The 26,699-nt window shown below is 34.4% G+C and overlaps 13 protein-coding genes across 13 annotated transcripts; 8 read left to right on the top strand and 5 right to left on the bottom strand. All coding sequences in view use genetic code 12, as the record gives it.

The window, feature by feature from the left end:
* Positions 1–661: 661 nt before the first annotated feature.
* CAALFM_C202820CA (putative hydrolase) lies at positions 662–1,723 on the bottom strand (the record flags this gene model as incomplete). The annotated part of the gene is made up of 1 exon (XM_710272.1): positions 662–1,723. One exon carries the CDS (start codon positions 1,721–1,723, stop codon positions 662–664), a length of 1,062 nt encoding a protein of 353 aa, XP_715365.1.
* A 507-nt stretch (positions 1,724–2,230) lies between these two features.
* SGT2 (Sgt2p) lies at positions 2,231–3,265 on the bottom strand (the record flags this gene model as incomplete). The annotated part of the gene is made up of 1 exon (XM_710271.2): positions 2,231–3,265. One exon carries the CDS (start codon positions 3,263–3,265, stop codon positions 2,231–2,233), a length of 1,035 nt encoding a protein of 344 aa, XP_715364.1.
* A 305-nt stretch (positions 3,266–3,570) lies between these two features.
* Positions 3,571–7,140, bottom strand: CAALFM_C202840CA (uncharacterized protein; the record flags this gene model as incomplete). The annotated part of the gene is made up of 1 exon (XM_710269.2): positions 3,571–7,140. The coding sequence occupies one exon, from the start codon at positions 7,138–7,140 to the stop codon at positions 3,571–3,573; it is 3,570 nt and encodes a 1,189-aa protein (XP_715362.2).
* A 1,646-nt stretch (positions 7,141–8,786) lies between these two features.
* Positions 8,787–10,421, top strand: UGA6 (Uga6p; the record flags this gene model as incomplete). The annotated part of the gene is made up of 1 exon (XM_710268.2): positions 8,787–10,421. One exon carries the CDS (start codon positions 8,787–8,789, stop codon positions 10,419–10,421), a length of 1,635 nt encoding a protein of 544 aa, XP_715361.2.
* A 1,211-nt stretch (positions 10,422–11,632) lies between these two features.
* SUR2 (sphingosine hydroxylase) lies at positions 11,633–12,661 on the top strand (the record flags this gene model as incomplete). The annotated part of the gene is made up of 1 exon (XM_710266.2): positions 11,633–12,661. The coding sequence occupies one exon, from the start codon at positions 11,633–11,635 to the stop codon at positions 12,659–12,661; it is 1,029 nt and encodes a 342-aa protein (XP_715359.1).
* Positions 12,662–13,055: 394 nt separating this feature from the next.
* On the top strand, positions 13,056–13,710 carry CAALFM_C202870WA (TRAPP complex core subunit; the record flags this gene model as incomplete). The annotated part of the gene is made up of 2 exons (XM_019475211.1): positions 13,056–13,109; positions 13,189–13,710. The coding sequence occupies 2 exons, from the start codon at positions 13,056–13,058 to the stop codon at positions 13,708–13,710; spliced, it is 576 nt and encodes a 191-aa protein (XP_019330756.1).
* A 276-nt stretch (positions 13,711–13,986) lies between these two features.
* EBP7 (Ebp7p) lies at positions 13,987–15,165 on the bottom strand (the record flags this gene model as incomplete). The annotated part of the gene is made up of 1 exon (XM_710264.1): positions 13,987–15,165. One exon carries the CDS (start codon positions 15,163–15,165, stop codon positions 13,987–13,989), a length of 1,179 nt encoding a protein of 392 aa, XP_715357.1.
* A 1,364-nt stretch (positions 15,166–16,529) lies between these two features.
* SCT2 (bifunctional glycerol-3-phosphate/glycerone-phosphate O-acyltransferase) lies at positions 16,530–18,686 on the top strand (the record flags this gene model as incomplete). Its single annotated transcript, XM_710263.1, has 1 exon — positions 16,530–18,686. One exon carries the CDS (start codon positions 16,530–16,532, stop codon positions 18,684–18,686), a length of 2,157 nt encoding a protein of 718 aa, XP_715356.1.
* A 582-nt stretch (positions 18,687–19,268) lies between these two features.
* CAALFM_C202900WA (uncharacterized protein) lies at positions 19,269–19,619 on the top strand (the record flags this gene model as incomplete). Its single annotated transcript, XM_710262.1, has 1 exon — positions 19,269–19,619. The coding sequence occupies one exon, from the start codon at positions 19,269–19,271 to the stop codon at positions 19,617–19,619; it is 351 nt and encodes a 116-aa protein (XP_715355.1).
* A 1,063-nt stretch (positions 19,620–20,682) lies between these two features.
* Positions 20,683–20,946, top strand: CAALFM_C202910WA (uncharacterized protein; the record flags this gene model as incomplete). Its single annotated transcript, XM_019475212.1, has 1 exon — positions 20,683–20,946. One exon carries the CDS (start codon positions 20,683–20,685, stop codon positions 20,944–20,946), a length of 264 nt encoding a protein of 87 aa, XP_019330757.1.
* Positions 20,947–21,913: 967 nt separating this feature from the next.
* Positions 21,914–22,471, top strand: CAALFM_C202920WA (uncharacterized protein; the record flags this gene model as incomplete). The annotated part of the gene is made up of 1 exon (XM_710261.1): positions 21,914–22,471. The coding sequence occupies one exon, from the start codon at positions 21,914–21,916 to the stop codon at positions 22,469–22,471; it is 558 nt and encodes a 185-aa protein (XP_715354.1).
* Positions 22,472–22,886: 415 nt separating this feature from the next.
* CAALFM_C202930CA (uncharacterized protein) lies at positions 22,887–24,152 on the bottom strand (the record flags this gene model as incomplete). Its single annotated transcript, XM_710260.2, has 1 exon — positions 22,887–24,152. One exon carries the CDS (start codon positions 24,150–24,152, stop codon positions 22,887–22,889), a length of 1,266 nt encoding a protein of 421 aa, XP_715353.1.
* A 699-nt stretch (positions 24,153–24,851) lies between these two features.
* MET1 (uroporphyrinogen-III C-methyltransferase) lies at positions 24,852–26,537 on the top strand (the record flags this gene model as incomplete). Its single annotated transcript, XM_710259.2, has 1 exon — positions 24,852–26,537. The coding sequence occupies one exon, from the start codon at positions 24,852–24,854 to the stop codon at positions 26,535–26,537; it is 1,686 nt and encodes a 561-aa protein (XP_715352.2).
* Between the last annotated feature and the right edge of the window lie 162 nt (positions 26,538–26,699).

Below are 26,699 nucleotides of genomic sequence, written 5' to 3' on the forward strand. Positions count from 1 at the left end.
CAATATATTTGCTATTCCTATTCGCTGCTATTAAAACAGAAAGAGCTAGATTTATTTGTCAAAAGTAAGCAATGTGTTCAGAAAACAAAACAACAAAAAAAAAACTACCATCCCAATATGCTTAATTTGATTACACAAATTTTTGTCGATGTGATATAGAGATGCTGTTTCAAATTATGCCCCCAATCTTCTGGTCTATATTCTCTCTATTAGTTTTTTAAAATGACATATACTGACATTTCTACTACTATACCTGACTGACATTATTAGAAAAGAAACAAACTATTCAGCTACCACATATATTTCAAGATTGAGTGGCCCTGTAATGCCAGAATTCAAATATTTTTTTTTTGTTTATTTTTGTAGGGAGGAATATCACACAAAAGATTCATTTGTTAAGTAATAGCACTGGCATCAGATGAACTATTAACAACTCCAATTATGATCCGACTCATATAGTTTGCAGAAGGAGCGCAATTCGTGAAAAGCTTGTCGCCAATTGATAACTAACTCTATTCAATATTTTCATGCGATAAAGGCACATTTCTGTCAACGTTGTTTATTTATACACACATATTAACATGTATATGTCAAATGCACTGACATATATTTAAGTCTAACCAAATCACCATCATCCTTATAGCGCATTGACAGCCTAGGATTACCACTTTACATATCGAACTTTATTCGGCTTGAACTTGCAGTACTCATCATAGTCTATGAACTTGGCCAATTTTTTGAGAAATTGCCGAGGTTGTTCCATGGCAACCCAATGACCACTATCAAAATCTTGAAATTTCACATTGGTGAAATACCTGTAAAATTCTTTGTGAAATTGGGGTGCGACGAATTCACTTTGGTTGCCGTACATTACGTATACCGGCTTGTCGAATTTCTGCACTTGTGGTAGCTGGGGCCACCCACCAAGAGTTCTTAATATATCATACTTGTAGAAATTCATTACTGGCATTTTGAAAACCTCTTTTTCGTGATTTATATCCTTTCGATTTTTGAAATGTTTCAAACAAGTCATTAAATTGCCTGTCAATATTTGTCTCATTTTATGATCTTCTTCATATTGAGTTAAAAAACGGTTGATTTGAGATATCTTCCCTACAGTTTTCTTGTTGGCAGTTTTATATTGATGGCCATTAACCTCTACTTCACACATTCCCAACAAGTCTTTGTAAAATTGATGGTTTAGTGGTCTGGAATGCGGAGTGTTATCAACCACCACCAACTTGGAAACTAATGAAGGATATAATAAACTAACCATCATGGCAACTTTGGCACCCATGGAGTGGCCGACAAGTATACACTCGTCCCATTTTCTTTGCTTGATAAAATTATGAATGTCTCGAGCCATGATCGTGTATGTGTGAGGCAAGGCACGAGGAGAGTCTCCATGGTTTCTTAAATCAACAGCATAAACGGGGTGTTTCACTACTGCACTGAGCAGTCTCCCAATCGAATTGAAAGACAGTATAGATCCAAATAGTCCATGTAAAAACAATATCGGTGTCTTTCGTTTATTAATCTTCACTTTGTAAGGTAGGAGTTGTTTCCAAACCAAGTCAACATGGTCCACATAAGGTAAATCTCTGATCTGATCAACACTGAAGGTTGGGGTTAATACATTTGTCTGTGACGTCTGTGATGTCTGGTGTGTATAACGTTTTAATATAAGCTGTCTCACTCTATTCACACCCAGTTTAGAAAACATTAATGCTTAGATTCTAAAAGATTTTCAGGTTTTAACAATTTTTTAAGTTGTGTGTCATCGCTATATTTTTTTTTAAGTTCTACACCTCCCATATTTTATACGATTTTTTTTTCTTTGATTTGATGACTTCCCCACAACTAAAAGAAAAAAGTGGGTAGATGTATAAGACCACAAATTAAAGGGGTATATCAGATAGTGTTTGGGGTATTATTGAACAATGTGTAGCTCAAGTAATCATTTTCGTACATGAATTTTTACAAGAACTAGCGACATGATTATAGATGCATAGTCTCCATTCCATCTATGTGAACTGTGCCTTTAGTGGATTATGCTTCTGAAATTACCCTATCGATACTCTCCTTTCGTTAACATATTGGATCCTTCGTAAGCTTCTAGATCCCAATAATTGGCTGAAATTAGTTGCAGTTCATTTTCTACACAGATGAAAGAAAGCTATATAACAAATCAAACAAAAAAAAGTACTTCAATTACCCTGTTCTAATTAAATCATTCTGGCTTATCACCTTGGTTTTCTCTTCCTCCCATAAACTGATTGAACATTGGATTGTTCATAATATTAGACAAGTCAGGACCATTTTCGCCACCCAACCCCATTTGTTGTGCCATTTGTTTCACAGCTGGGTTGCTAAACAAATTTTGCATAGCAGCAGGATTGGACATCATTTCTTGAGCAGCTTGCATGATTTGAGGGTTATTCATCATCTCAGCAAGATTTGGCATACCACCACCTCCACCCAAGAAGCTACTCATGTCAGGTAAACCACCTGCACCTGCACCTGCACCCGCACCAGCACCGGTTGCAGATTCACTAGAGCCAGAGCTTTCACCTGATTTATCGGTAGTGGAAATGGAATTTTCCAATTCTTCTTCAACTCTCTTCTTTGCAGTTTCGTATCCTTTTCTCATCGCATCTGATTTAGTTTCTCCTTCAACTTCTAAACCTTTCTTGTATGCTTCCATGGCACCCTTTGCATCTCCTAAGGCATATTTTGCTAAACCCAATCTAGAGTAAGCTTTAGAAAAGTTTGGGTCCAATTTAATAGCCTTTTCAGCATCTTCTACTGCTTTGTCGTGTTTTTGGGAAGAAGAATGAGCAGCAGCTCTGTTGGAAAGATAAACAACATTACTTGGATCCAAACCAATGGCTTCGGTGTATTTAGCAATAGCTTCTGGATAATCCTTCAATGCCATAGCTCTATTACCTTGTACTTTCAATTCATCAGCTTTAGCCTTGGTGTCAGCGTCAACTTCCTTTGCCGCTGGAACAGATTCCGATTTCTCAGATGTAGAGCTGAATGAAACAGAGGATTTAAGCAATTCTGACAACGACTTTCCGTGAAAAACGTCTTTTAAGGTTTTGGAATCATCTTCCTTATTGACTTCAAATGCATCGGCAATACAATCAATGGCAACATCCATTGATTCAGCATAATCTTCAGCAACTTCTTTTTTAGCAACAGATTGTTTCAAAAAGTCAATAATGGATAAAGCAATATCCTTGTTAGTAATGGTTGAAGACATCAGGAAATATGGGTTAGTTGATGTGGGGAAAAGTGTTTTGGAAACGTGTTGTCTATGGATTTGGAAAATTGAATTACGAAAGCTAGATTTTTTTTGTTCGCCTCTTTTGTCACCTTTCTGTTGGCAAAAAAAAACTACTAGAAACGTACGAAATAAAGATCGCTTTTTCTTCTTCTTATTGCCTCCAGAATGTTCTATACAATATGGAAAAATTACTGCAAAAAAATAAAAAAGAAAAAAAATCAAAAAGAAGATGAAAATGTATGGGCAAAAGGAAAACAGTCAACCCTACCCTTCTGTATATTCTATTTGTCTTTTCGGACTAAAAATACATACTTTGATAATTCAGTGCTGCGTTGTTTCAACAGTTTAATTTCTTCAGAAATATATCTCTTTATACCGAATCTTAAAAATTCAGTTCTAAACTTTAAGAAATCAGATATCTCTGCAGCAATTAATTCATGTGACCATTTGATTTCCAAATTTAGCTTCATTATATTTTTGACAATTTCTGATTTTTCTACTACTAGTTTCTTATACCTTGCCTTTTTACTTGTTCCAACAAAGTTTGACAAAAAACCCAAATTGTCGTCTTCAAGCTCTTCTTCAGGGATAGGATTAATAGATAATGAGCTATCGCGTCTAGAGAGAAGTTCTTGGCCATTGGAATTATCTTGCAGTTCTTGCGATACTGTATTGTGGGGTTCCATTAGCTTTAACTCCAGGTTTATATGACAAATCGAATAGTACATTTGTTTCCATGAATTAATGTCAGAAACAAGTTTTTGAATGCTATGTAGCAACTCGTCACCATGCATTTGGATCCAATAAAAATATTCTCGGGCCACACCCAAAGTTCCTGCTTGATTATTTACTTCTGAATAAGTAAATATATCATCAAAAACTGTGGTTTTGTTGAATCGATACATAATTGTATCTAACACATTCCTACAATCCACCTGCTTGCTGTCACCAATACATACAAGTTTTGCAAGCCTGGCAAACAAATATGCATACTTTTGGAAATTGTTCAAAGAATATTCCAAAAAATATTCTATTTCTTGGATTTGGTTTAGCTTGTAAGTTACCTCTCCCAAGGACTGTTTGTCAAAATCAAGCTGTTCACCGATTCTCTGTTTCAGTTCAAATATCAGGGTTTCTTTAGTATATTCAGTGAGAAAAGTTTTGAAAAATTCAGATTGATTAATCGACTCTTGAAAAGTCAAACCTTCAAACAATAAATTAAAATCATCAATCAATCTATTGATCCTAACTTTATGGAACATTGGTGAAGTTGAGATGCCAAACCCATAGTTCTTCCAGAATGATTCCTCACTGGGGAAGGTTGATAGTGGTTGCTTCAATTTGATTAAATATAGTATCTGTTTTATATTCCGTAATGATTTGTAATTGCAAAACCCATCGCCGTTTTTAAAAAATATTAACCAATCTTTTTTACCACCATCATATTTGGCATTCAATGCTGCTACATTCTCTGTAGCATGACGTGGGAAATAGTTCTGTAAATAATAATTAAAAACAGCATTCTCAATATTCTGGAAGTTTTCAGATTTCGTAGATTTCAATGCCAGAAAACTCAAATAATCAAAAACATTATAATAATTCTTGAAATCTTCTCCTAAAAAATCGAGTCGGGAATCGTGTAATATTTCTTTCAAGTTTTCTAATCTGTTGTACTTTACATATACCATTAAAGGAGATAGGCAACGCTGGTTGAGCTGATTCACATTCACCAAGTTATTTGAGTTTGATAACATTTTTGATTCTGGAATACCCTTGAGAAGAACATGCAATAGCGTGTTTCCTGATTTATCAACATGTTTGTCATAGTCAACACCTGTTTCACCATATTTTTTGTAGACACAATTAAACCCAGCTCTAATTAATTCAACGTACTCAGGATGGTCGTAACATCTACAAAGGCTAAACAAAGGTGTATGTGAGTTATTGTCCTTTTTTTCCCAATCAATCAAATGGCCAATTTTTGATATAAGCTTGTAGTTGTGAAACAAATAATGGCCAACACTTCTTCCGGAAATGTCAGTCATATTGAAGTACATTGTTTGTTCTTCCAATGTAGCATTATTCAAAATAATGTCGACTAAATCATCAATAATCTTGTAGTCAGTTTCTTCTATTAATGCACACATCAACAAGTTTTGGTTGGTCATAACATTTTTTTCAAATAGAATACTATCTATGGGTATCCAGTTGGGATTCAGATTAATCAAACAATCATAGATTTCATATCTCTTTGTCTTTATTGCAAACATTAAACAACTTTCACCATTGATATTTTTGCTTTTAAGAAAATGATTCTCAGGTAATTCAGTTTCTGGATACTCATTATTAACCAATTCTATAATTGATTCTACTTTCTCCAAATCATTATTTTTAATGGCATTCCATATCTCATAGTTTTTTTTAGAATTCTCAATCAAATCTAAATACCCAGATTCCTTTTTCGAAAAATGAAATAATACTGCATCCAAATTACTCATGATATAGTTGAACTGGCCATCGTTAGTATTATCAATGGAATTGAAATGCTTAATGTAGTAAATGTGGGCTTCAATATTTTCAATTTTGGAATGTACCATAACCATTATCAAAAGTCCAATCAAAGTGTCTGCATTTATTACTGGATCGATGTTACCATTTTTCCTCTGTGTAAGTATTCGAAATGTGCTGTAAACAACTTGAGTTTTGGCGGCCAGGTTCATGATAGATGAATCTGCCAACTTCTCAAACTCTTGGACACCTAAGGAAATACGTTCATGTAATTCATTCATAAGCCACGGCTTATTTACAGGAATATCCAATTGATTTAAGGACAAACACGATAATTTTTCATATTTTTCCTTGGTGAGAATAAGAATCGCTTCTGGATCGTAAGCTTCTTTATCATCATTGGGGCAATTAAACTGGAAAATCAATTGTGACCATAGTACATCATACAAGTTGAGTTCAACATATTCATGCACCAATTTATTTAAATCTATCCCTGGGTACATGCTGATTATATGATTTATTAAATTATAGGTTTGTTCGCTGTTTGGGTTATCCACATTGACACTGTCCAGTATAATACTAAAGGCTTCCTGCAATATTTTCTGAAATTCAAGTTTAATATGAGACAATTTCTTACGATTCTTGTACCTTAGCACCCGAAATTGATAATTGTTATGGTGAAATAATCGATAAAACTTGTCACTTACAGCTTTAGACAACAATGGGAAACTTCTCAATAATTTTTCAAATGTTACTGAATCAATGTCCTTGTCGGTTTTATTTGTTTCTCTTACTTCTGGAAGCGGAGGTAACATCTTTCTTGGTGGAATGCCTCCAAACAAAGTACTTTCGATATAGATGATCATAAACTTGCTTCTCTTGGGGAAATAGTCGCAGAAGGAACTAAAGTATTGTATCGATAAAGTTTTCAATTTCAAGCTTCGCCTAAATCCTTTGCCAGTGTATATGATTCTATTTTTAATAAGAATTTGTTTATTGTTCAAAGTGTTATAAATAACCAGTTGCTCCTTTGAAATAGGAGTAATAGTGGAAGAAACGGGTGATGCTGTATTTATGATATGTGATCTAATGAAATCTTCATTGTTATAACATAGTTCCTTTAAAAGTGTCTTTGAATTTGAGCTTTCTGTGGTTGGGTCATAATATTCATTTAATACATGGGCTGGAGGTACTAATATGGTAAAGTTTGTGTGATTGGATTGCAATTCATCCACGACACCTTTGAGTGGCGATTTGAAGTATTGTGGATTGTTAAAAAGACAATTAAGGAATGGATTATGCAAAATCGGTAGGTGGGAAATTGATTTATTAGTAGATGTCATTATTTCTTAGATACCGTTATCAACAACGGTTTCTTGATTTCGGTGCTTGCTTTTCTTGATTTGACTTGACAGTAACACTTTTTTCTGTTGTTATTTGGGTAGGCATTTTTTAAAACTCGCGTAAACCATATATTCGTACACAAAACTAAACAGCCAGTGCTCCAGTATGATGAATATATGCTGAAGACTGGTTCAAATGATAAAAGTATGAATATGCCCAATCGAGGTGGTTTGGTCACAGTAAAGACTGGTTAGTATAATATACAATGGGAAATCTTGATTAATATACATTTTGTTGTGAATTTCTCGTCACAAACGGTTGTAAAAAAGTGTATATTAAAGAAATTTATCTTTTTCATGGCCACATTTGGTTATTGTTTCATAGATACAAGTGTAAGCAATACGTCTATTAGCTGATATCAAACCATAACCTCATTTAAAAAAACTAACAAGACGCTAACGGTTATATATTCTGAATCTGTTTTGCTCTACTGGTGTTTAGAAGCTATTTTTACTGCTGTAATTGTTAGTGAGTCACTACTGAGCAACAAGAGAAATCGTAAACAGAAAATTTTATTGTTACAAAGAAGAGTAGCATTTGGTGAGAGGGGTAGTTTCTTTTGCTGGCTCGAATACTAATAAGACACTAAATACGTAGCAATATAAGAATAATTATTGAATGTGATCCTGCCAAGACTAAGTTCTCAAAAAAAGGGTTCCTTCATATGAATTAATCAAAATATCATTATCCACGGTATCTACAATGGTCAAATTAAAAAGGAAATTGAAACGGGTTATTAAATTAAAACAGAACAGAACAAACCGTATTAGTACGTTCCGCTAAAAGTTATACTCCTATCGGTAGAAACGAATTTAACAAAAGTGGAGAACAATAACATTATCAACAAGTACTTTTTACATTAAAAGCTTTTTTTTTCAATATCAAGTTATGTGATGAGGAGAGATGATAAACTAAAAGTGGCACCAGATCCATTTTGCCAGAATCAATCTATTTTGGGTAAACATTTGCACAATTTTGATTATTTATTATTTCAGGATTTGCAAAAAATATGATTTCCCCACAGGAAACAACAGTGCATCTTAAGCACTGAAAATTCAACCATGTTAAATTCAGCTAGCTTCTAAAATGTATTCGGACTTTAAGTACATTGGTATATTATAAACATGTAGTTCACAGTTGTTGCAATAAAAAGAGAAGGAGGTTGGATTGAGTTTGTGGGGCGATTGCGAAAAAAAAAAAATAATAATAATCCAACTTACGAATCGTTGTTGTTAATAGTTAGCTATTAAATAGGATTCATGAAACTCGGATTTTGATGCAGTTACTGGTTTTAGAAGAGCCAGAACTGGATAAAACGGAATAAAACAAAGATAAATAATCTGGCAGTCAACTTATCACCATTTTGCAGCAATTTGCATTCCCACACAATTTTTTTAGTTAAGTCTTTGTTTTTGTTGTAATTATTATTATTATTTCCAATGGAATCTAAAACTATAAACAACATAAACCACCCCCCAATTAAAAACAAGAAAAAATTCAATATAAAACCCTAGCCATATTATCTGGTTTTCAAAAATGCTTAGGGGGTTGGTTTTACTATAACTAAACAACTCACACAAGAAAAATGAGATCTATTACATCCAGAACAGAAGATCATCTTCATAATGTTATATCACACAGATCCGAGGTAAGATCTATTGACCCACAACACAATGCTGGTGATGTTGAATTGTTAGCTCAAATTGGGTATAAGCAAGAATTGAATCGTCATTACAGTACATTTCAAGTTTTTGGTATTGCTTTCTCCATCATGGGTTTGTTACCTAGTATATCTTCGGTATTATCAATTGGGTTGGAATCTGGTCCAGCTGGTTTGGTATGGGGCTGGATCCTGGCATCCATCTTTATCCTTTGTGTTGGTACAAGTCTTGCATTTCTTGGAAGTGCCATCCCCACCTCTGGAGGGTTATACTACTACACGAATTATTATTGCCCTGATGCGTTTAGAGTGCCATTGAGTTTTATGATTGGCTGTTCCAACTCGTTGGGCTTAATTGGTGGATTGTGTAGTATCAGTTATGGTTTTGCCGTTCAAGTGTTATCTGCTGTCTATATCCAGCAGGATGGGGCATTTGAGATTACAAGGGCAAAATGTTATGGTATTTTTGTTGCGTGTGTTGTGTCCAATGCTATTATATGTTGTTTAGCCACAAAACAAGCTGCGTTATTACAGACAATCTCCATTATTGTGAATGTGTTTTTGGTGTTGTTATTTTTAATTGCAGTTCCGGTTGGTACAGGGCACGGGTTTAATTCTGCTAGCTACATTTTTGGTACGTTAATCAACAACAGAGACTACGGTACTGCCTGGTCCTTTTTCTTGAGTTGGTTACCGGCTATTTGGACTATAGGTTCGTTTGATTCAACAATTCATTGCAGTGAAGAAGCAAAAAATGCCCAGAGAGCTATACCTGTTGGTATTATTGGTTCTATTAGCGCCTGTGGAATTTTAGGCTGGGCAATTTGTATTGTTTGTGCTGCTTGCATCAAAGACGGTGATGTTTCTCGGGTTCTTCAGTCAGACACCGGTTCTGCCATGGCGCAAATTATTTATGATGCACTTGGTAAGAAATGGGCAGTTGCATTTATGTCGCTTATTGCCGTAGGTCAGTATTTGATGTCTGTGTCAGAAATGATTGCATTGTCGAGACAAATTTGGTCATTTGCTAGAGATGATGGTTTGCCGGTTGTTTATAATTTTGTTAAATACGTTAATCCCAAGATTAAAGTGCCTATCAGAGCTAGTATTTTTGCAGGAGTGTTATCGACCTTAGTTGGCTTATTGGTGTTGATTGGGGACGCAGGTTCAGGGGCACTTTTCAGTCTTGCAATCGCTAGTTTACAGTTGTCGTGGGGACTTCCTGTGCTACTTGTCCTTTTGCCATACGGTAGAAGGAAATTCATTAGTGGTCCATTTCATTTTGGTTTCAAAACAAATACGGCAATTAATCTTGTTACTATCTGTTGGTCAGTGTATGCAATTGTGTTATCTATGTTCCCAGACAGCAGAAAAGTAGATAAAGCATCCATGAATTACACAGTTGTAATCAATGTTGGTGTTTGGTTATTAGCATTGATATACTATTTTGTTTGGGGATACAGGTTCTACAGCGGTCCCAAATCCAATCTTGATAAAGATGACGATGTTGTTTTTGGTACTGAACCAGAAGTTGTTGCAATTGGCGAAGAAAAAAAGTAGATGCTTCAATTTATGTGTAGGTGAAAGATATGGAGTTGGTTTATGATTCTTTTGTTTGCTATTCTTTTTTGTAGCTTTATTTATAATGTTAAACGTTTGAAAATGAACTGTTTGAAATTTGCAGTTAAATGTGGAACAAGTAGACACATCTCTGTCAAACCAAGAAACTAAGAAATAAGGCCATTTTAAAAATGAACAGATTGCTTCTAAGCTTATTATATCTATCGGTGAGAAGATGTTGTTTATTATGAGTTTTGTCATAGTGGGATATCAGTTGATGTCTGGCTCGATTTCAAAAGTGTTGCCAAAAAAAAGTCTTGCTGTACAAGGCGAACCTTGTTGCACAGGAACGACCAAAACTTGGCAACAACAACAAACGCGTCAATTTAATATTTATCACACTATTATAATTTTAACTTTCGCAGAAAGAATATGCGAATTTCTTGCAGGTGTGCCTAGACGAAACCAAGTCTCTCTCTCCTATTTTCTAAAACAAATAATGTTCATTGCTGACGATCATTAGAGTTGTTTATTCAGTTCATCTAAATATTAAATCAAAAAGCAAAGGACACTACAATATTAGAGAAGTTGTTACTCCAAAATTCAAAAATACGGAAACTAGTTTCGGAGATAATTCTTTATTGGTTGGTTGGTTGTTTTTGATCTAAGAAATCGTGAGATTTCTTTTTCTTGATTGAATGTTTGTGAATTTCTTTGATTTGGCAATTCACTCTCTCTTGCTTTTTCCCCCTATATTTTTTCTATTTTTGCTTGTTTCTTTTTTTTTTTGATGGCTAATATATTTACACGCATGATGGGAAATGTTTCTCTAATCATCATCATCAAACCCGCCTAAATTTTTTAAACAGATAGAAAAAAAAAATTAAAAAAAAATTACACACACCACAACATACGCATAAGAAACACACACAGAAAATTTCACGCTTTGGACGTCATCCCACACACTTACATCTTGTCATTTATATCAATATACCCATACATCTTTGAAGATTGGTGATATCATTTTTGTCTGTTTGGAACAATATAATTTATAAAAGCGTTTCTTCAGCCTGATTTAGTATCCCTCTGAATTTTTTTTTTTACTTTTCTTTTTTCAACAAATAGTACAAGGAATTCTATATATTTTTGTTCTGTGTTTATCCCTGTTCCTTATCCTTAGCATCGGAAGCTTGGACACATTGACTACAAGTATGAGTACATTCAAACCACCAGCAAACTTCTCGAGGGTACTTTCACAGCCCACTTTCTATGAAAAAATTATCATTACCGAACAGCCAAGTTTGATCAAAGGTATACCTGATGGTATACTTGCCTTGATTGTGCCGGTTGTTGCATATTGGTCCTATTCAATGTTTTTCCATATTATTGATGTTTACGAATTGGCAGAACAGTATAGAATTCATCCATCCGAAGAAGAGAAATCTAGAAACAAAGTTACTTTACATGAAGTCGTTCGTGATGTCATTTTCCAACACATTATTCAAACTATTGCCGGGTTTGCAGTTTACTGTATTGATCCAATTCCTAAGACTGGGTATGAATTGTATACTATGTGGAACTTGAAGTATAACTACTTGCCTAGTTTTGTTCCTGATTGGGCTATTTACTACGGATATATGTATGGATGGTCATTCTTGCGTATACTCATAGCCTTTTGTATTATTGACTCTTGGCAGTTTTGGCTACATCGTCTTATGCACATCAACAAATCTTTGTACAGAAGATTTCATTCCAGACACCACAGATTATATGTTCCTTATGCTTTTGGGGCTTTATACAATGATCCCGTTGAAGGTTTTCTTTTGGATACTTTAGGAACTGGTATTGCTTCATTGGTCACAGGATTATCGCACCGTGAATCTATATTTTTGTACACCTTTGCCACTTTGAAGACTGTTGATGATCATTGTGGTTACAGATTACCATTTGATATATTCCAAATCATATTCCCAAACAATTCAGTATATCATGATATTCATCATCAAATGTGGGGGATCAAAAACAATTTCTCTCAACCATTTTTCACATTCTGGGATGTTTTGAATAATACCCAGTACAAGTTTGTTAATGAATACAAAGATTTGCAAAAGCATATCACATTGACCAAGTACAAGGAATTCTTGGCTAAGAAATCGGGCTCTAAACTGAAATCAAAACAGGAATTGGAAATTGAAGAAGAAGAAAAAAGTATTGACAAAGAAACTAAGAAAGAGATTTAGTTTGCAACATTAACTCCCAAGTGTTAAGAAGTGAGAAGTTTAATTGTTGGCTTTGGGAAGAGAAAGTAATAATACCCCCAAAATTAAAAAGGTACCAAATAAACTATTAATTTCGATAGCGTTTATATTTTGTAATGAATTGTTTTAATTAATAATATCTTAATAGCATTAATATGTTCTAATAATCTACTGTACTTACTTCGTTGATGTTTCTGAATTATTGAATGAGTGCGTGTCGTGGTAAATACGTTTTGGTCTCTCTCATTTTTTTTTCTCTCTGACGTTATTGTCTTTCTGTTTTTTATTTTTTTTTGAGATTTGATTTGTTTTGTTGGTCGAATAAACCTTCTATCAATTTATTTGAATACTTTATTCATAGATTACATTTAACATTATGTCAAAGAAAACAACAGGAGACGATATATGGAAAAACAATGTTGAAAAAATTGTATGTATATATACACATTTTTTTGGGTACGAAGTCAAAGGTTTTTACCATGTTATTCAAATCACTAACACTCATATAGAATTCTGAATTATTCACATTGACCTATGGATCGGTGGTGGCACAGCTATGCCGTGATTTCCAGAACAATTACATTGAAGTTAATAACCAATTAGATAAGATGGGATATAACATAGGATTAAGATTGATTGAAGAATTTCTCGCAAAGACAGGTATTAGACGATGTCAAACATTTAAAGAAACAGCAGAAGTTATATCTAAATTGGGATTTAGAATCTTCTTGAATATACAACCGACAGTGGAAAATTGGTCAAACGACGGCAAATCGTGTTCTTTAATTATACCTGAACCTAATCCATTAACCGAGTTTGTTGAATTACCTATTACTGCTGATAATAAGATAGCCAAAGAATTATGGTACTCGCAAATATTATGTGGAGTGTTACGAGGGGCCTTACAAATGGTACAGTTAGATTGTGATGTTAGCTTTGTCAAAGATGTATTGAGGGGAGATGATAGAACTGAAATTAGATTGAAATTGAATAGAATATTAAAAGACGAAGTGCCTGCTGGTGAGGATTAAATAATATTGTTAAGGATACTCTGTTGTTTTAACTCTCATCAATTCTCATTAAAACATTTATAGATTGGAAAAGGTCAGAAATACTGTAATATTTCCAATAAGTAATATATTGTTATATTGCACATTTATTGTAAGTATTGTTACAAAAACTTATAGATGGTACCAAAATCAAGATAGAAATAAATTCTTTCAAATATATTAGGCTCTATAGATAATATTCTAATAATTCTATTAACAAAGGATAAAGTCAAGTCATAAAATTGGATTTATACTCGTCTAAGCTAAAGCCACGCCTAATACTTTAATATTAGGGTCAGCCTTATTTTCCTCTCCATAAAATGGATAGGTATTATAACCATAATCATCAGTATTGTAGAATGTTGATCTATCATAATCATTCAATTCATTGCCCTTTTGGATTCTAGCAGGTAAATCTGGGTTAGCAATGAAATATCTGCCAAAGCCAACCAACGTTCTATCATCTGCATTGGCATCGTTTTCAATTGTTTTCCACTCGTTCTTTCTATCATAAGTATAATTGCCTCCTTTTAACAATGGACCTTTCCAAATTTCACCAACAAAATCTACATTACAACCTTCAGTACCTCCATCAGATGTGAATCGTCCTTCAACAACATCAATGAATGCAAGACCTTTACCTTCATCTGCTCTCTTCTGTAAACCTTCAACGATGTAAGAATAATCTTCTTGTCCTTCTGGGTTTACAAATGGAACCTGAAAATTGTTTAAAGGTGATAATCTGATTGCCAATTTAGCAGGATCAACAATTGTGGATACATGATCAACAACTTCAAATAAAAATCTGGCTCTATTTTCAATTGATCCCCCGTATTTATCAGTTCTCTTATTGGTTCCAGGATGAATGAATTGCTCAAACAAATAACTATTGGCACCGTGCAATTCAATAAAATCAAAACCTGCTTCATCAGCTAATTTGACTGCGTTGGCAAACTGATTATAAACAATATCTTTGATTTGATCTTGAGTCAATTCTTGAATTGGGTTGCCTGCATCAATTGCATCTTGTTCAGCCTTTTCGTGTTCATAAATAGGACTGACTCCAGTTAATGGTAATCCTTCATCTTTCAACAATTTGGCATTACCAACTCTACCTAAAGCCCATAACTGGATAGCTATGGTGCCACCAATAGAATGAACTGAGTCGGTGATTTCTTTCCAAGCATCCTTTTGTTGTTTATTCCACATACCAGGAACATTAGGGTAAACACCTTGATCTAATGAGATTAAAGTGGCTTCGGTGATTAATAAAGATCCACTTTTAGCACGGTCTGTGTAGTATTTTTTCATTAAATCAGTGGGTACATGATCATCAGTAGCACGATTTCTAGTGGTTGGCAAATGAGCAATTCTATTCTTGATAGTTTTATTGCCGACTTTAATTGGTTTGAATAAATTTGAATTGGAGATTGTCATTGGTAATTGTTTGAACAGTCAAGTTGTTGTTGTTCTTGTTCGGATGTTGTAAAAAAAACTGAAATGAAATGCATCAAAATAAATATTGAAAGTCGACGCATTAGATGGAACTGTGGCACATTATATTGTTGGAATTGAGGGTAATTGTTTTTCCTTTTCTTTTTTCCGTTTTTGTGATGGGATTTCGCAACTGTTTTATCTTTGCTGATCAAATACTCAAAGATAAAACGAAAGTAGATTCGTCAGTTCCAGTTATATAGGAGGAGCACTAACTAACAAATCATTTTCTATCAATATTTTGCTTCCCTTATCCTGGTGCCTGATGTGATTCATATCTCAAATTGGGTATATTTTATAAGTTAGGAATATATAGGCTATTTTTCAAGCGATTCCAAAATTTGCTAAAATCATAAATCCTTACGGAATCACGGGTCCAACTATAAAGTTATACTGAAAAGTAATTGGCCGTTAAAACTGTTATATTTTGATGGTATACCAAAGATTTTTTTTTTGTATTTAAATCTGATGTCCGTCACGGAAAAGCACTTTTAAGCACTTTAAAAAAAAACCTATTGTTCAAACATTTAATGCTAATGTTTTGTCAAAAGTTAAAGCATTGATAATATTTCTTTGACTTTCTCACAGTTGAACATATTAATAATCAACCTTGCATTCAGTTGCAGGAAATGTGGGGGTTCTAGTGATAGTATCCAGTGAGAATTTATTTTATTCTTGTTAGTTGTTATTCAAAATGAATTTATTTCTTATATCAACTTTAATGGTTTTCTAAAATTGAAAATTAATTTTAGTGGCACTAATGAACTTTTGATGAACCGATAAAGAGCTTTTTCTGAATTGGCTCATTATTTTAACGAATACAATTGTCTTAAATTTATAACATCCATTGGTATTCTGGTTGTACATATAATAAATTTGTTAGAAACACTCCAAATATGGCATTTGTTTATAGGATTAGCAATAAAAATACCTAGGTTTTATTATTAATGTTCATCTAAAAGTTGTCGTTTAATATCTCTTAATGTACACTATGAAAATATTCAAACATCACGTGATGAATAAATCAACAAGTTGAACTCCGCTTTTAAGGTTTTTTTGTTGGGATTAATATTATATCTCATTTTAATTGTTATTTTTCATTCTTTTTGAACTATCTTATTAAAAAAAAAGTTGCACTAGCAGGCGTTAATTGAATTGATACATCTAAATAATAGATAATCTTTTATCTTAAATTCAAAAGAAGATTGAAAAACTTTGGCAATTGATTTGCAAACACAAAAGAAAGGAAAGAGCAATCCAAGCCTCTTAATTTAAAAGTCATTACGGATCAATTGAACTAAATTACTATGTCCCGTGATACACCAGATCTGTTGTCATCCTCGTTATCATCAGCAACTCCCCACTATCACCCTCATAAACATGACAAGAAAAAGTCAATGCTACATTATTTCCAACTAATTATTCGATCTATAACATATGATTTAGTATTGTTCTTTTTTGACTGTGTTATTCATACATTTTTCCGTGATATTCGTAGTACAGGAAACTTTAACATTCCCCAAGAAGGTCCTGTTATATTTGTCATTGCTCCACATCATAATCAATTTGTTGATGGATTAGTGGTAATGACAAAAGTGAAGGAGATTCTGAACCGAAGAATTGCCTTTTTGATTGCCAAAAAATCTTATGATCGAATGGTTATTGGTCAAGCTGCCAAACTTTGTGGATGTATTCCTGTTGAACGAGCTCAAGATTTTTTAAAATTGGGACAAGGTAAAGTTTTTGTTGACCCAAATGATGACTGTGTTTTAATTGGTGAAAACACTGCATTCACAAAACAATGTCAGAAAAAGGGGTTGATTGGATTACCGAATTCATTGGGTAATTGTCAAATTGCTAGTATTGAAGATGATACTCATTTAACCTTGACAAAACCATTTGGCTCAAAAAATTCAGAAATTCAATCCAGAATTGATAAAGCCTTTCGTGATGGTACATCTTTTAAAATAGCCCCACATATTGACAACCACGTGGTGTTTGAAAATGTGTTTAATCATTTGAATGATGGTAATATATTAGGAATCTTCCCTGAAGGGGGTTCTCATGATCGACCTGATTTGTTACCATTAAAACCGGGAGTGGCAATTATGGCACTTGGTGCCATTGCACAGCAAATGGAAGAATGCGAAGAGAACGATAATAATGGCAAGGAACAAAAAGAGATACAACCTATAAGTGTTGTTCCAGTTGGTTTAAACTATTTCCATCCAAATAAATTTAGATCCAGGGTTGTTATAGAATTTGGAAAACCAATTGTGGTTGATCAATCTATGGGGAAGGAGTACATGGAACACCATAGAGACACAGTGGATAAATTGTTGAAAGTGGTGACATTTGGATTAAAACAAGTAACTCTCACTTGTGACGACTACGATACATTGATGGTGTTACAAGCAGCAAGAAGGTTATACACTTCGACCAATAGAGAACAGATCCCATTACCAATGGTTGTTGAAATGGACCGAAGATTAATCAAAGGTTACCAGCAGTATAAGGATGAACCTGATGTCAAAAAATTGAGAGATGCCGTTTATCATTATAATCGTACTTTGATGAGGTTAAATTTGCATGACCATCAAGTGGAATCATTGGATAAATTTGATAAGTTGAAAACATTTCAGATGTTTGTCAGTAGGTTTTTCAAGTTTTCGTTATTCATGGGATTAAGTTTACCTGGTATAATTTTATTCAGTCCTGTTTTCATAACTTCAAAGAAAATTTCTGTAAGGAAAGCAAAAGAGGCTCTTGCTGCTTCTCTGGTCAAGATTAAAGCTAAGGATGTGATCAGTACCTGGAAAATTTTGGTTGCATTGGTGTTGGCGCCAGCATTGTATATTTTTTATTCAGTTATTGGAACGTATTTGATTGTCAAGCTGCAAATAGTTCCTCAATTGTCAACAATAATCATATTTATTATTTGTTATGGCTGGGCAGTTTTAACTACTTATGCTTCATTGAGAGTTGGCGAAATAGGAGTTGACTATTATAAATCGTTGAAACCGTTGTTTATCTCATTAATTAGCTATGAGAAAGACCAATTACAAATCAGAGAATTGAAAAAGACAAGAGAAGAGTTACGTCAACGTGTTAATTTGTTTTGCAATAATTACGGTCCTGGGATGTTTCAGGATTACGATGAGTTTTATCGCAACTATAATCAAATGGAAACAGAGACGGATTATGATGAATTCAAACAGTCACATAAACCATTGCGTCGTCAAAATAGTTGGACTTCTATGGATTTGACACTAAACAATTTATCGGATATTCCCATCTTTTCAGCTGCAGATTTGGAACAATCCAATGATATATCCACATCAGAGCTGTCTGACGAAGTGAATGATGAAAAGGAAGTCGAAGTCGAAGATGTAGGTGACCATTCAAATGAAGTGAGTGTGCGTCTTAGAAACGCTATTAGAGAAAGACGACAGAATAGTTTTTGAATACCATTGTCAGCGATTAATGATGATCCCTTGATTTTGTCAATTGTAAAACAAAGCTAACCCTAGTAAATATGACCTGAACGAAGTATATTGTGTAATTAAATTTATATCAAAGCTATTAAACTCATTGAAGTTTAGAGTACAGTTTTTTGTTTATTTTTGTAAAAATTTGGTTTGATTTTTATTATTAAAAATTGTGTGACAAATCCTCTTTTAGAAAACCACTACTTCATGAAAGTCAAAGAAGACTTCAAATGTTAATGACTTATTTATTTAGTCGTTTTAAGTGAAAGAAGGACGTGGTTTACAAATTGATAGTAGATAGAGCATGTTCGTATATCCTTTCAATTCTCTCACATTTTTTACACATTAAAAAAAACCCGACCAAATCAAATTATTCACTTAGCATCTTCTCTTTTGCTCTATGTCACAATACATTAACAAAGTCAATCACTACATGTTTCCCTGACTAGTTTATATTCCTATTAGTTGAACATTATAATTTATAATTAGAATCAAATTTGTTTTGAATTCGGATCAAGTAATATTGATGTTATTTAAATAAACTATCACTTCCTTTCCATGCGTTCACAATCATTGCCATTACCATTAATAGAATCACCAAACTCAATAGATTTAGACCCCATCAATCATGAGAATTTGGCGGTATACGGATATTTGCTACTAATATCAACATGGATGTTATTCATTATTTCAATAAATTCAATCTTCGAAATTTGGAGATTTATAATTCAACCATCACAGTCATCGCCAACATCCTTGTTATTATATGATAAATTAACAATTTTCTTCGAAACTATTGATTCCTATATAATAAAGTTATGGTGTATCTATGTAGTATGTTGGTGGTGGGCCATTGTATCATGGAGTGGGTTAAAATTATTCCGTCATTCTAAAGGTATTCAAGGGTAATTATATTGTTCTTTTATGTAATACAAAAATGGAATGTCAAATAGAATTTCCAAGAGTTGCGAAATGTAGTCTATTTAATTTGGAATAGGTTCTTGAACCTCCTCTTTTAGCTCAATACCCTCTAAATTACCAAGCAATATATTAAGCTTTCCCAACTCTTACACTAATTTCAAAGGATCAACTGGCATAATCTAAGATTCTTCACTTTGGCGTTTTTAGGCGTCTCAGATGGCCAGATAAGTGCATGCTCTACTACATTCAATTATACTGCCATTTTAACCAGATATAGGCGATATCTAGCTTAGTGGCTATGCTCCATGTTTCTGTGCTGGTTACGCTCATGCATAATAGGAATGGACAATTTCTGATTGAACAAAACTACAGATGTCAATGTTGGGCTTACTTGCAATAGCAATTATTTGGGACACCGTTGGTTGACCAGAACCTTTAAGGCTGGAGTATCACGTTTAGTAGATAAGCATTTTATAACGTTTGGCTTAACTAGGCTTTGGTAAAAAAAATTTCGTGGAATCGTGTTTTAAATTCTAGAATTATTTATGAAAGGAGTAAACCAGAAGAAAGACAACAACAAAAAAAACAGTTCTGAGGCTTTGTTACTAACAATTGTTGGCTGTGTTCTATTTTTTTTTTTGGCTGGAGTGCGCGTATCGACACCAATGTACAATACAATACAATACAGGCACAGATATAAAACTCTAGTACTAAACTAAAACGACTTAAAGGGGTTAAACAAAAGTTGATAAGGGGAATATAAACAAACTAGGTAAAAATACAAAAAAGAATTATTGGTGTTTGCATTTGATTAAAGCCATGTTTGCTTTTTTGTATAAACCTGAAATTTCATTTTCATGTTGAAATTGGTTTAATAGGAAAGAGTTCTAAAATATATAAATGTTGATGATGATCCTACTTTACTCTTCGTCTTATGAATATCTCTATCATTTTCTTCCACAATCCAATATTAGACATTTGACAATTTAACTTATACATTCCTTTACATATTAAACTGCTAAATTTCGATTGAAAGAAAGAAAAGAATACAATGCTTGCAATCTTTTACTTATTTGTATTATGTTTATGTACCCCAGTTCCAGCTGATACTGAATTAAAGGCTGTCACCAATATACTTGGTCAAATAAGTGCTCCACCATCTACATCTACACTCACTGAACGCCATACTATAGAGCCACTTTACAAGATCGACCCTAGTGCCAAACCAAGTATATCTTTCAACAATAAAGATGAGATTTTGAATTATGAAAGGAGACTAGCCAATGAAGGAAAAAAATACTTATTGGGCAAATAAACTTCATCTTCCCCACACACAAAAAGTATGAACACAAGAAATCTACAGGTGCTTATAGAGGAGCTTGGTAATTTGATATTACTACGAAGCAGAGGGAATCAGAAAGGTTTAAAAACTGATTCCGGGTATTGTTTCATATTTTTGTTAGATATAGAGTTTTTGTTCTTTTGGTTATTATTCTCTTTTTATTTTATTGGTGGTAGTTAGAGGTTTAGAAATATATATTACGAAGTTATGTTATAGACAACAGGATAATCTTGGCTGTCATGTAGTGAATTGTACACCAAGGGTGTAATTTCAGCACTACTAGTACTATAATTTTGATGCAAAAGTATAGTATAATTAAAAGAAGGTTGCGGTGGTGACAACAGTGGCATTTACAACGTTGCTTGTTTCTGTTTAATGTTTAAGATCCACAGAGAATGCAAAAAAAAGTAACTTTGACAGTTTGGAAAAGTGACTAATAGTACCCAATAATTTTTCTTGCCAAAAGTGTGTCCAAAATTTCTTTTTTTTTTTACTTTTACTTTTGGCTTAATTGTTGTCTTTTTCTTTTTCTTTTTTGCCACCGTAATTTATTATTCACAAATTCACTCACTCATTCATTCTCTCTATTACGTTTGAATTTCTTTTTCTTTTTCTTTTTTTCTGTTTGTTGTCCTCGCCTCACTTAATTCCAACTGTGAGTACTGCCACTATAGTTGTTGTTGTTGTGTGGTGTGTGTCTTATCATACAAAATCCAGTCATTTTTTCTCGGTTCATTTCATTTCATTTTCATCAATTTGCCATTTATAAACTTGACAATACTTATCCCAAAATCCCACACTTTCTTCTTCCCTTTTTAAAATAGAAATTGTTTTATTTTTATTTTTTAATTCTTTACTTGTTTTTCTTTTTGTTTTCATTTCCTACGTTAATTTACTATCGATCTACCCTACCTTTACCGGAATACATAATTATTGAACTATGAAAGTTACTATCAGATTATCTACCGAATCATCCTTTTCCGTGACTATCCCAGATAATGCGACTGTTGATGATTTGAAACAATCCATTAAAGTTGGCTTACCAGCCGATATAACATTGCCACCTGATTTCAAAGTTATCTATAACGGCTCAAAATTACAACCATATTACGCTGAGTTACAGTCTTTTGGAATGAAATCCGCCGAGGATAACTCTTACACTGTTATTGTAATGTCGGATAATGTGGATACTCCACCAATAACTCCACAACAGTCAGTAGAATCACTCGCAAAATCTAGCACTACCACCACCACCACAACCACCACCAATGCTACTATCAAAAAGACTAAAAAGAAAAGTAGGTGTGCCTTCCACAACTGTAATTCGGCACCATTGAGAATGGTAGGAACTTGCACCCATTGCCAGGGTAAATTTTGTGCTAAGCACAGATTATTGGAAGACCATATGTGTACGGGATTACAATACTGCAAAGATAATGCTCATGAAAAGAATGCCATGAAATTACAAAGCGAGCGTACTATTGCCAACAGAGTATAATAAAGTTGGTAATACCTTTCAAGATGATAAACGATAATACGAAGTCAATAGAGAATATCATGAATGAAAGTGACTTTCTCTTGCTATGGCTTTTTAGTTTTTCTTGCTGCTTATTAAAATCTATTCCCACATATTGTTTCTAGATATATGCTTTTGCTAACAGGGACTAAGTTTCCTAGTCATTCTTACTATGTTTTGTTTATGTTTATGTTTACGTTTATGGATTGGTTTTCATTTTTTTCTAATTTTACTTTTTAATTGTTTTTTTGGTTGTTTCTATTTCGTCATCAGATTCTAGTCATTGATTTTTCTAGTTTATTTGTTTTTTCTTATACATCTTTTATAGAAATAAGATTAATTAACGCATACATATATATTTAAATTGTATTTTGATTTAGTAGTTGGGGACTATTACTTATGGTAAAAGATTGTCTAATTCTTCTTGGAATTTTCCATTGGTGACATTATTTGCCCTTTTTAAGATCTTTTCTGCTTCCAAATACAAATCTTCTTGTTCTTTACTATCAACTTCATACAAGTTCCCTAACGAAATCATGGCTTCGGCGATGCTAACCCATGTTTCTGGATCCTCTTCATCTTTGGCTTGTTTCAAGTAATCTAACGCCTTGGTAATCAATTCTTGAGAAATCTTTTGGGCTTCTTTTTCTGTCAACCCTTCCAATTCTTCAATCCCATCATACTCATCGTCATATTTCAATTTGGTAAATACCAGATATGGTACTTCAGATTCTTGTAAATAAGATTGTCCCAATCTATGACAGACTTCTCTTTTTAATTCGGGCGATCCATTCTCTAATTTTTCCAAATTATCCAAGTACAAGTGAGTATGGTCTCTCCACCATTGATCGTATTTGTCACTATTCTTAATTTTGTACAAGGGATGAGTTTCTGCCAATTCAACCGATTTCTCTTCTTCGTCGTCATCTTCTTCGTCGTCTTCATCAGAGCCATCGTCACCTTGGTTTTCCTTACCAAAATTATCGACAATGTCTAGTATATCATCTAATGCTTCCAAAATGTCCAAAGTCTCAGAGTCATCAAATATGGAATAGTCCTTCAATTCTTTGGCTCTAGCTTCCACTGATTCATAAACACTTAATGCGGCATCTAACAATTCATCGATTTCCTTATCTAATTCTTTTACGTCAGATTCCAAAGTTAATGGGGCAATATATTGCAACAGGATTTGATCAAGTAATATTTTGGTTTTGGCAACTAGTAAGTTAATATCATTGGGATTTTTTTCCAAGCCCAGTTCAACTCTTTCCAAAGCTGCTATAAAAAATTCCTTGACTTTATCCAATTCTTCAGTATGGAATTTACTTAGTTCAGCTAAAGCAATTGCGTAAATAGCGTGGAAGACAGCTGGGAGTGGTTGTTTATTCTCTGAATCATTTTCACGCAATAATCTGTCACATTCATGAATTATACCGTTCACAAGTAACTCATTGTCTCTTTCCGATTGTAAGTAGGTCTTATGCAACCCTTTTAATTGAGAAATTTCATCATTTGCATCGATTTCTTCTGGTAACTCAATAGTCAATTGGTTTGATGAAGATGATTCCTCGTCTGGGCTGGCAGAACTTTCTTGATGTTCTTGTTCTTTCTTTTGTTTTTTGGCCTTAGCAGCTTTTGCTAACCCTAATGTTCTCTTGGCCATTATTGCTTAATTTGAATAAATAGAAATGAAAACATTGGAAAAACCAGGGTTGCGATGCACTAGTGTTATATGTCAAGTTTCAGTTTTTTTTTTCTCCTTGAAAACATCAGATGATTTACAACGAGGTACGAGATGTGCTCATTTCGTGTGTCTCCTCTGTACAAACTCCAACAGCTCACATCACAAGTCATAACAGCATGCCTACAACAAACTAAGCAAGACAGGTAACACGGCGATTCTATAGATATACCACGGACACGAAACCACCTAAAATGAATTTTGGTTAAACCTATGTGTCACCTTCTTTGGGCCTTGGGTGTTGAAGTAATGCTCAGCACTATACATAACTCTACACATTGATCAAATTCTTTCAGCACATGATGAACTTTACGTAAACAACAAATCCCCGTTGTCAGATTTGACATCCAACACCATACAACCTGCAACCTTTCCATGTATTTGGCTCAACACGAATGTTCTATATCATTTGGTTATATGCAGTCTCCACCCAATCACTGATTACGCAATTTCACACATCTAATTGTAATCACAATATTTATTTTTTTTTTTTCCACTTCGCAGCATAATCCGAAATATTTATTTTTCAAACCCCACTACATCTTTGATTCAAAGTCATTGATCTTTATAAACAACAGATTTCGCACCTTGATTGTGTTTCTTATACACTCGTTCTCAAGCATGACTAATTTGCTAACTTCCAACATAACTACCGGGGAGACCCACTTATTGATTGGGTATTCTGCTGTTTCCAATACCAGAATCGTTTCAATCATAGAATCAGGTGCAAACCCAATTCTCATTACCGATTCACAACCACAAAATTTTCCACCCAACATCATGCAATATGTAACTGACAATAAACTACCGGTATTAATTGATAAAGATTTCCCAACCAAGATCCCCCATTACTTAACTACTCTAGGTCGAGCAGAGGTGGATTCTATTGTTGACCGAGTTTATGTGTCGTTGCCCAGCTCACAGCTTGCCTTGAAGCAAGAGATATATCAAAGATGTCGCAAGTTGCGCATACCGGTAAACACAACCGACTCACCAGATTTATGTACATTTACAATGTTGTCAACCTACACCTCGGGAGATTTCCAGTTAGGTGTTACCACCAACGGGAAAGGATGCAAGTTAGCCCTGAGAATAAAACGAGAGCTTGTGAACTCGTTGCCCAGCGACATTGATGCAATATGCAAACAGGTGGGAGAGTTAAGACGACAAATACAAATGGAAGACAAAGCTGAATCTGAGCACGGAGAACACGAAGATGATGCTATCAACAACCACAAGTTCAATTCGTTTGTGCCAGAGTTCAACAAAACGCAAGAGGACCTAAAGCTACAAAGGGCAAGATGGTTGTCGCAAATTGTCGAGTATTACCCATTGAATAAATTAGGTTCTATTTCACTCAAGGATCTAAGCAGTGCCTATAAGTTACACAAACAAGCTAACGTCCCAGGTGCAAAAGAAGAAGACTCGGAAGCTGGCCAGATGACCTTGGTTGGCAGTGGACCTGGGTCTGTGTCGTTGCTTACGTTGGGAGCGTTACAGGCTATACAGACAGCCGATTTGGTGCTAGCAGATAAACTAGTTCCGCAACAGGTCTTGGATGTAATCCCCACTACACACCACACAAGATTGTTCATTGCCAGAAAGTTTCCTGGTAATGCTGAGAAGGCCCAGGAAGAGTTGTTGACACTAGGCCTAGAAGCATTGAGGAGAGGTGAAAAAGTTGTTCGTCTAAAGCAAGGAGACCCATATATATTTGGGCGTGGCGGAGAAGAGTTTAACTTTTTCTCGCAACATGGGTTCAAACCAACGGTTGTGCCTGGGATCACCTCTGCATTGGCGGCACCGGTGTTGTCAAACATCCCAATGACACACAGAGACGTTGCTGACCAAGTTTTGATTTGCACTGGTACGGGGAGACGCGGTGCCGTGCCCAATTTGCCTGATTTTGTGTCGAGCAGAACCACGGTGTTTTTGATGGCGCTACACAGAGTGGTTGAGTTGATCCCATTGTTAGTCAACGACAAGAAGTGGGATGAAAACTTGCCCGTGGCAATCGTTGAACGTGCATCGTGTCCCGATCAGAGAGTCATTCGCACCACGTTGAGTAAGGTCGGAGACGCTGTTGAGGCTTGTGGGTCGAGGCCACCTGGATTGCTTGTGACAGGGTATGCGTGTGAGGTGATTTGCAAAAATAGTGGTAGCGAGAGCTTACCTTGGGTTGTGGAAGAAGGTTGTAATTCTGGAGATGATGGTGAGTTGAAGAGAATTGTCGAGCTTGTCAATGGCAACTGCAAGGAGAGCACTGCTGTTGTCAGTCCTAACTTGCAAAAGGAAATAGCTGCATAAACGTGTAGTGTATAGTGTATTACAGTATTGATAGAATTATTGGCATTAATTAATATATTTATTTATTTAATTCGTTGAAATATTCTCAGCGCTACCAGAGCTGTCATATGCATGCGCGATATCGGCGCGGTTTATCACCGAAGTTGGATTTTTGTTGAATTT

Source organism: Candida albicans, chromosome 2 (genome assembly GCF_000182965.3).
Source record: "Candida albicans SC5314 chromosome 2, complete sequence".
NCBI lineage: Eukaryota > Fungi > Ascomycota > Pichiomycetes > Serinales > Debaryomycetaceae > Candida > Candida albicans.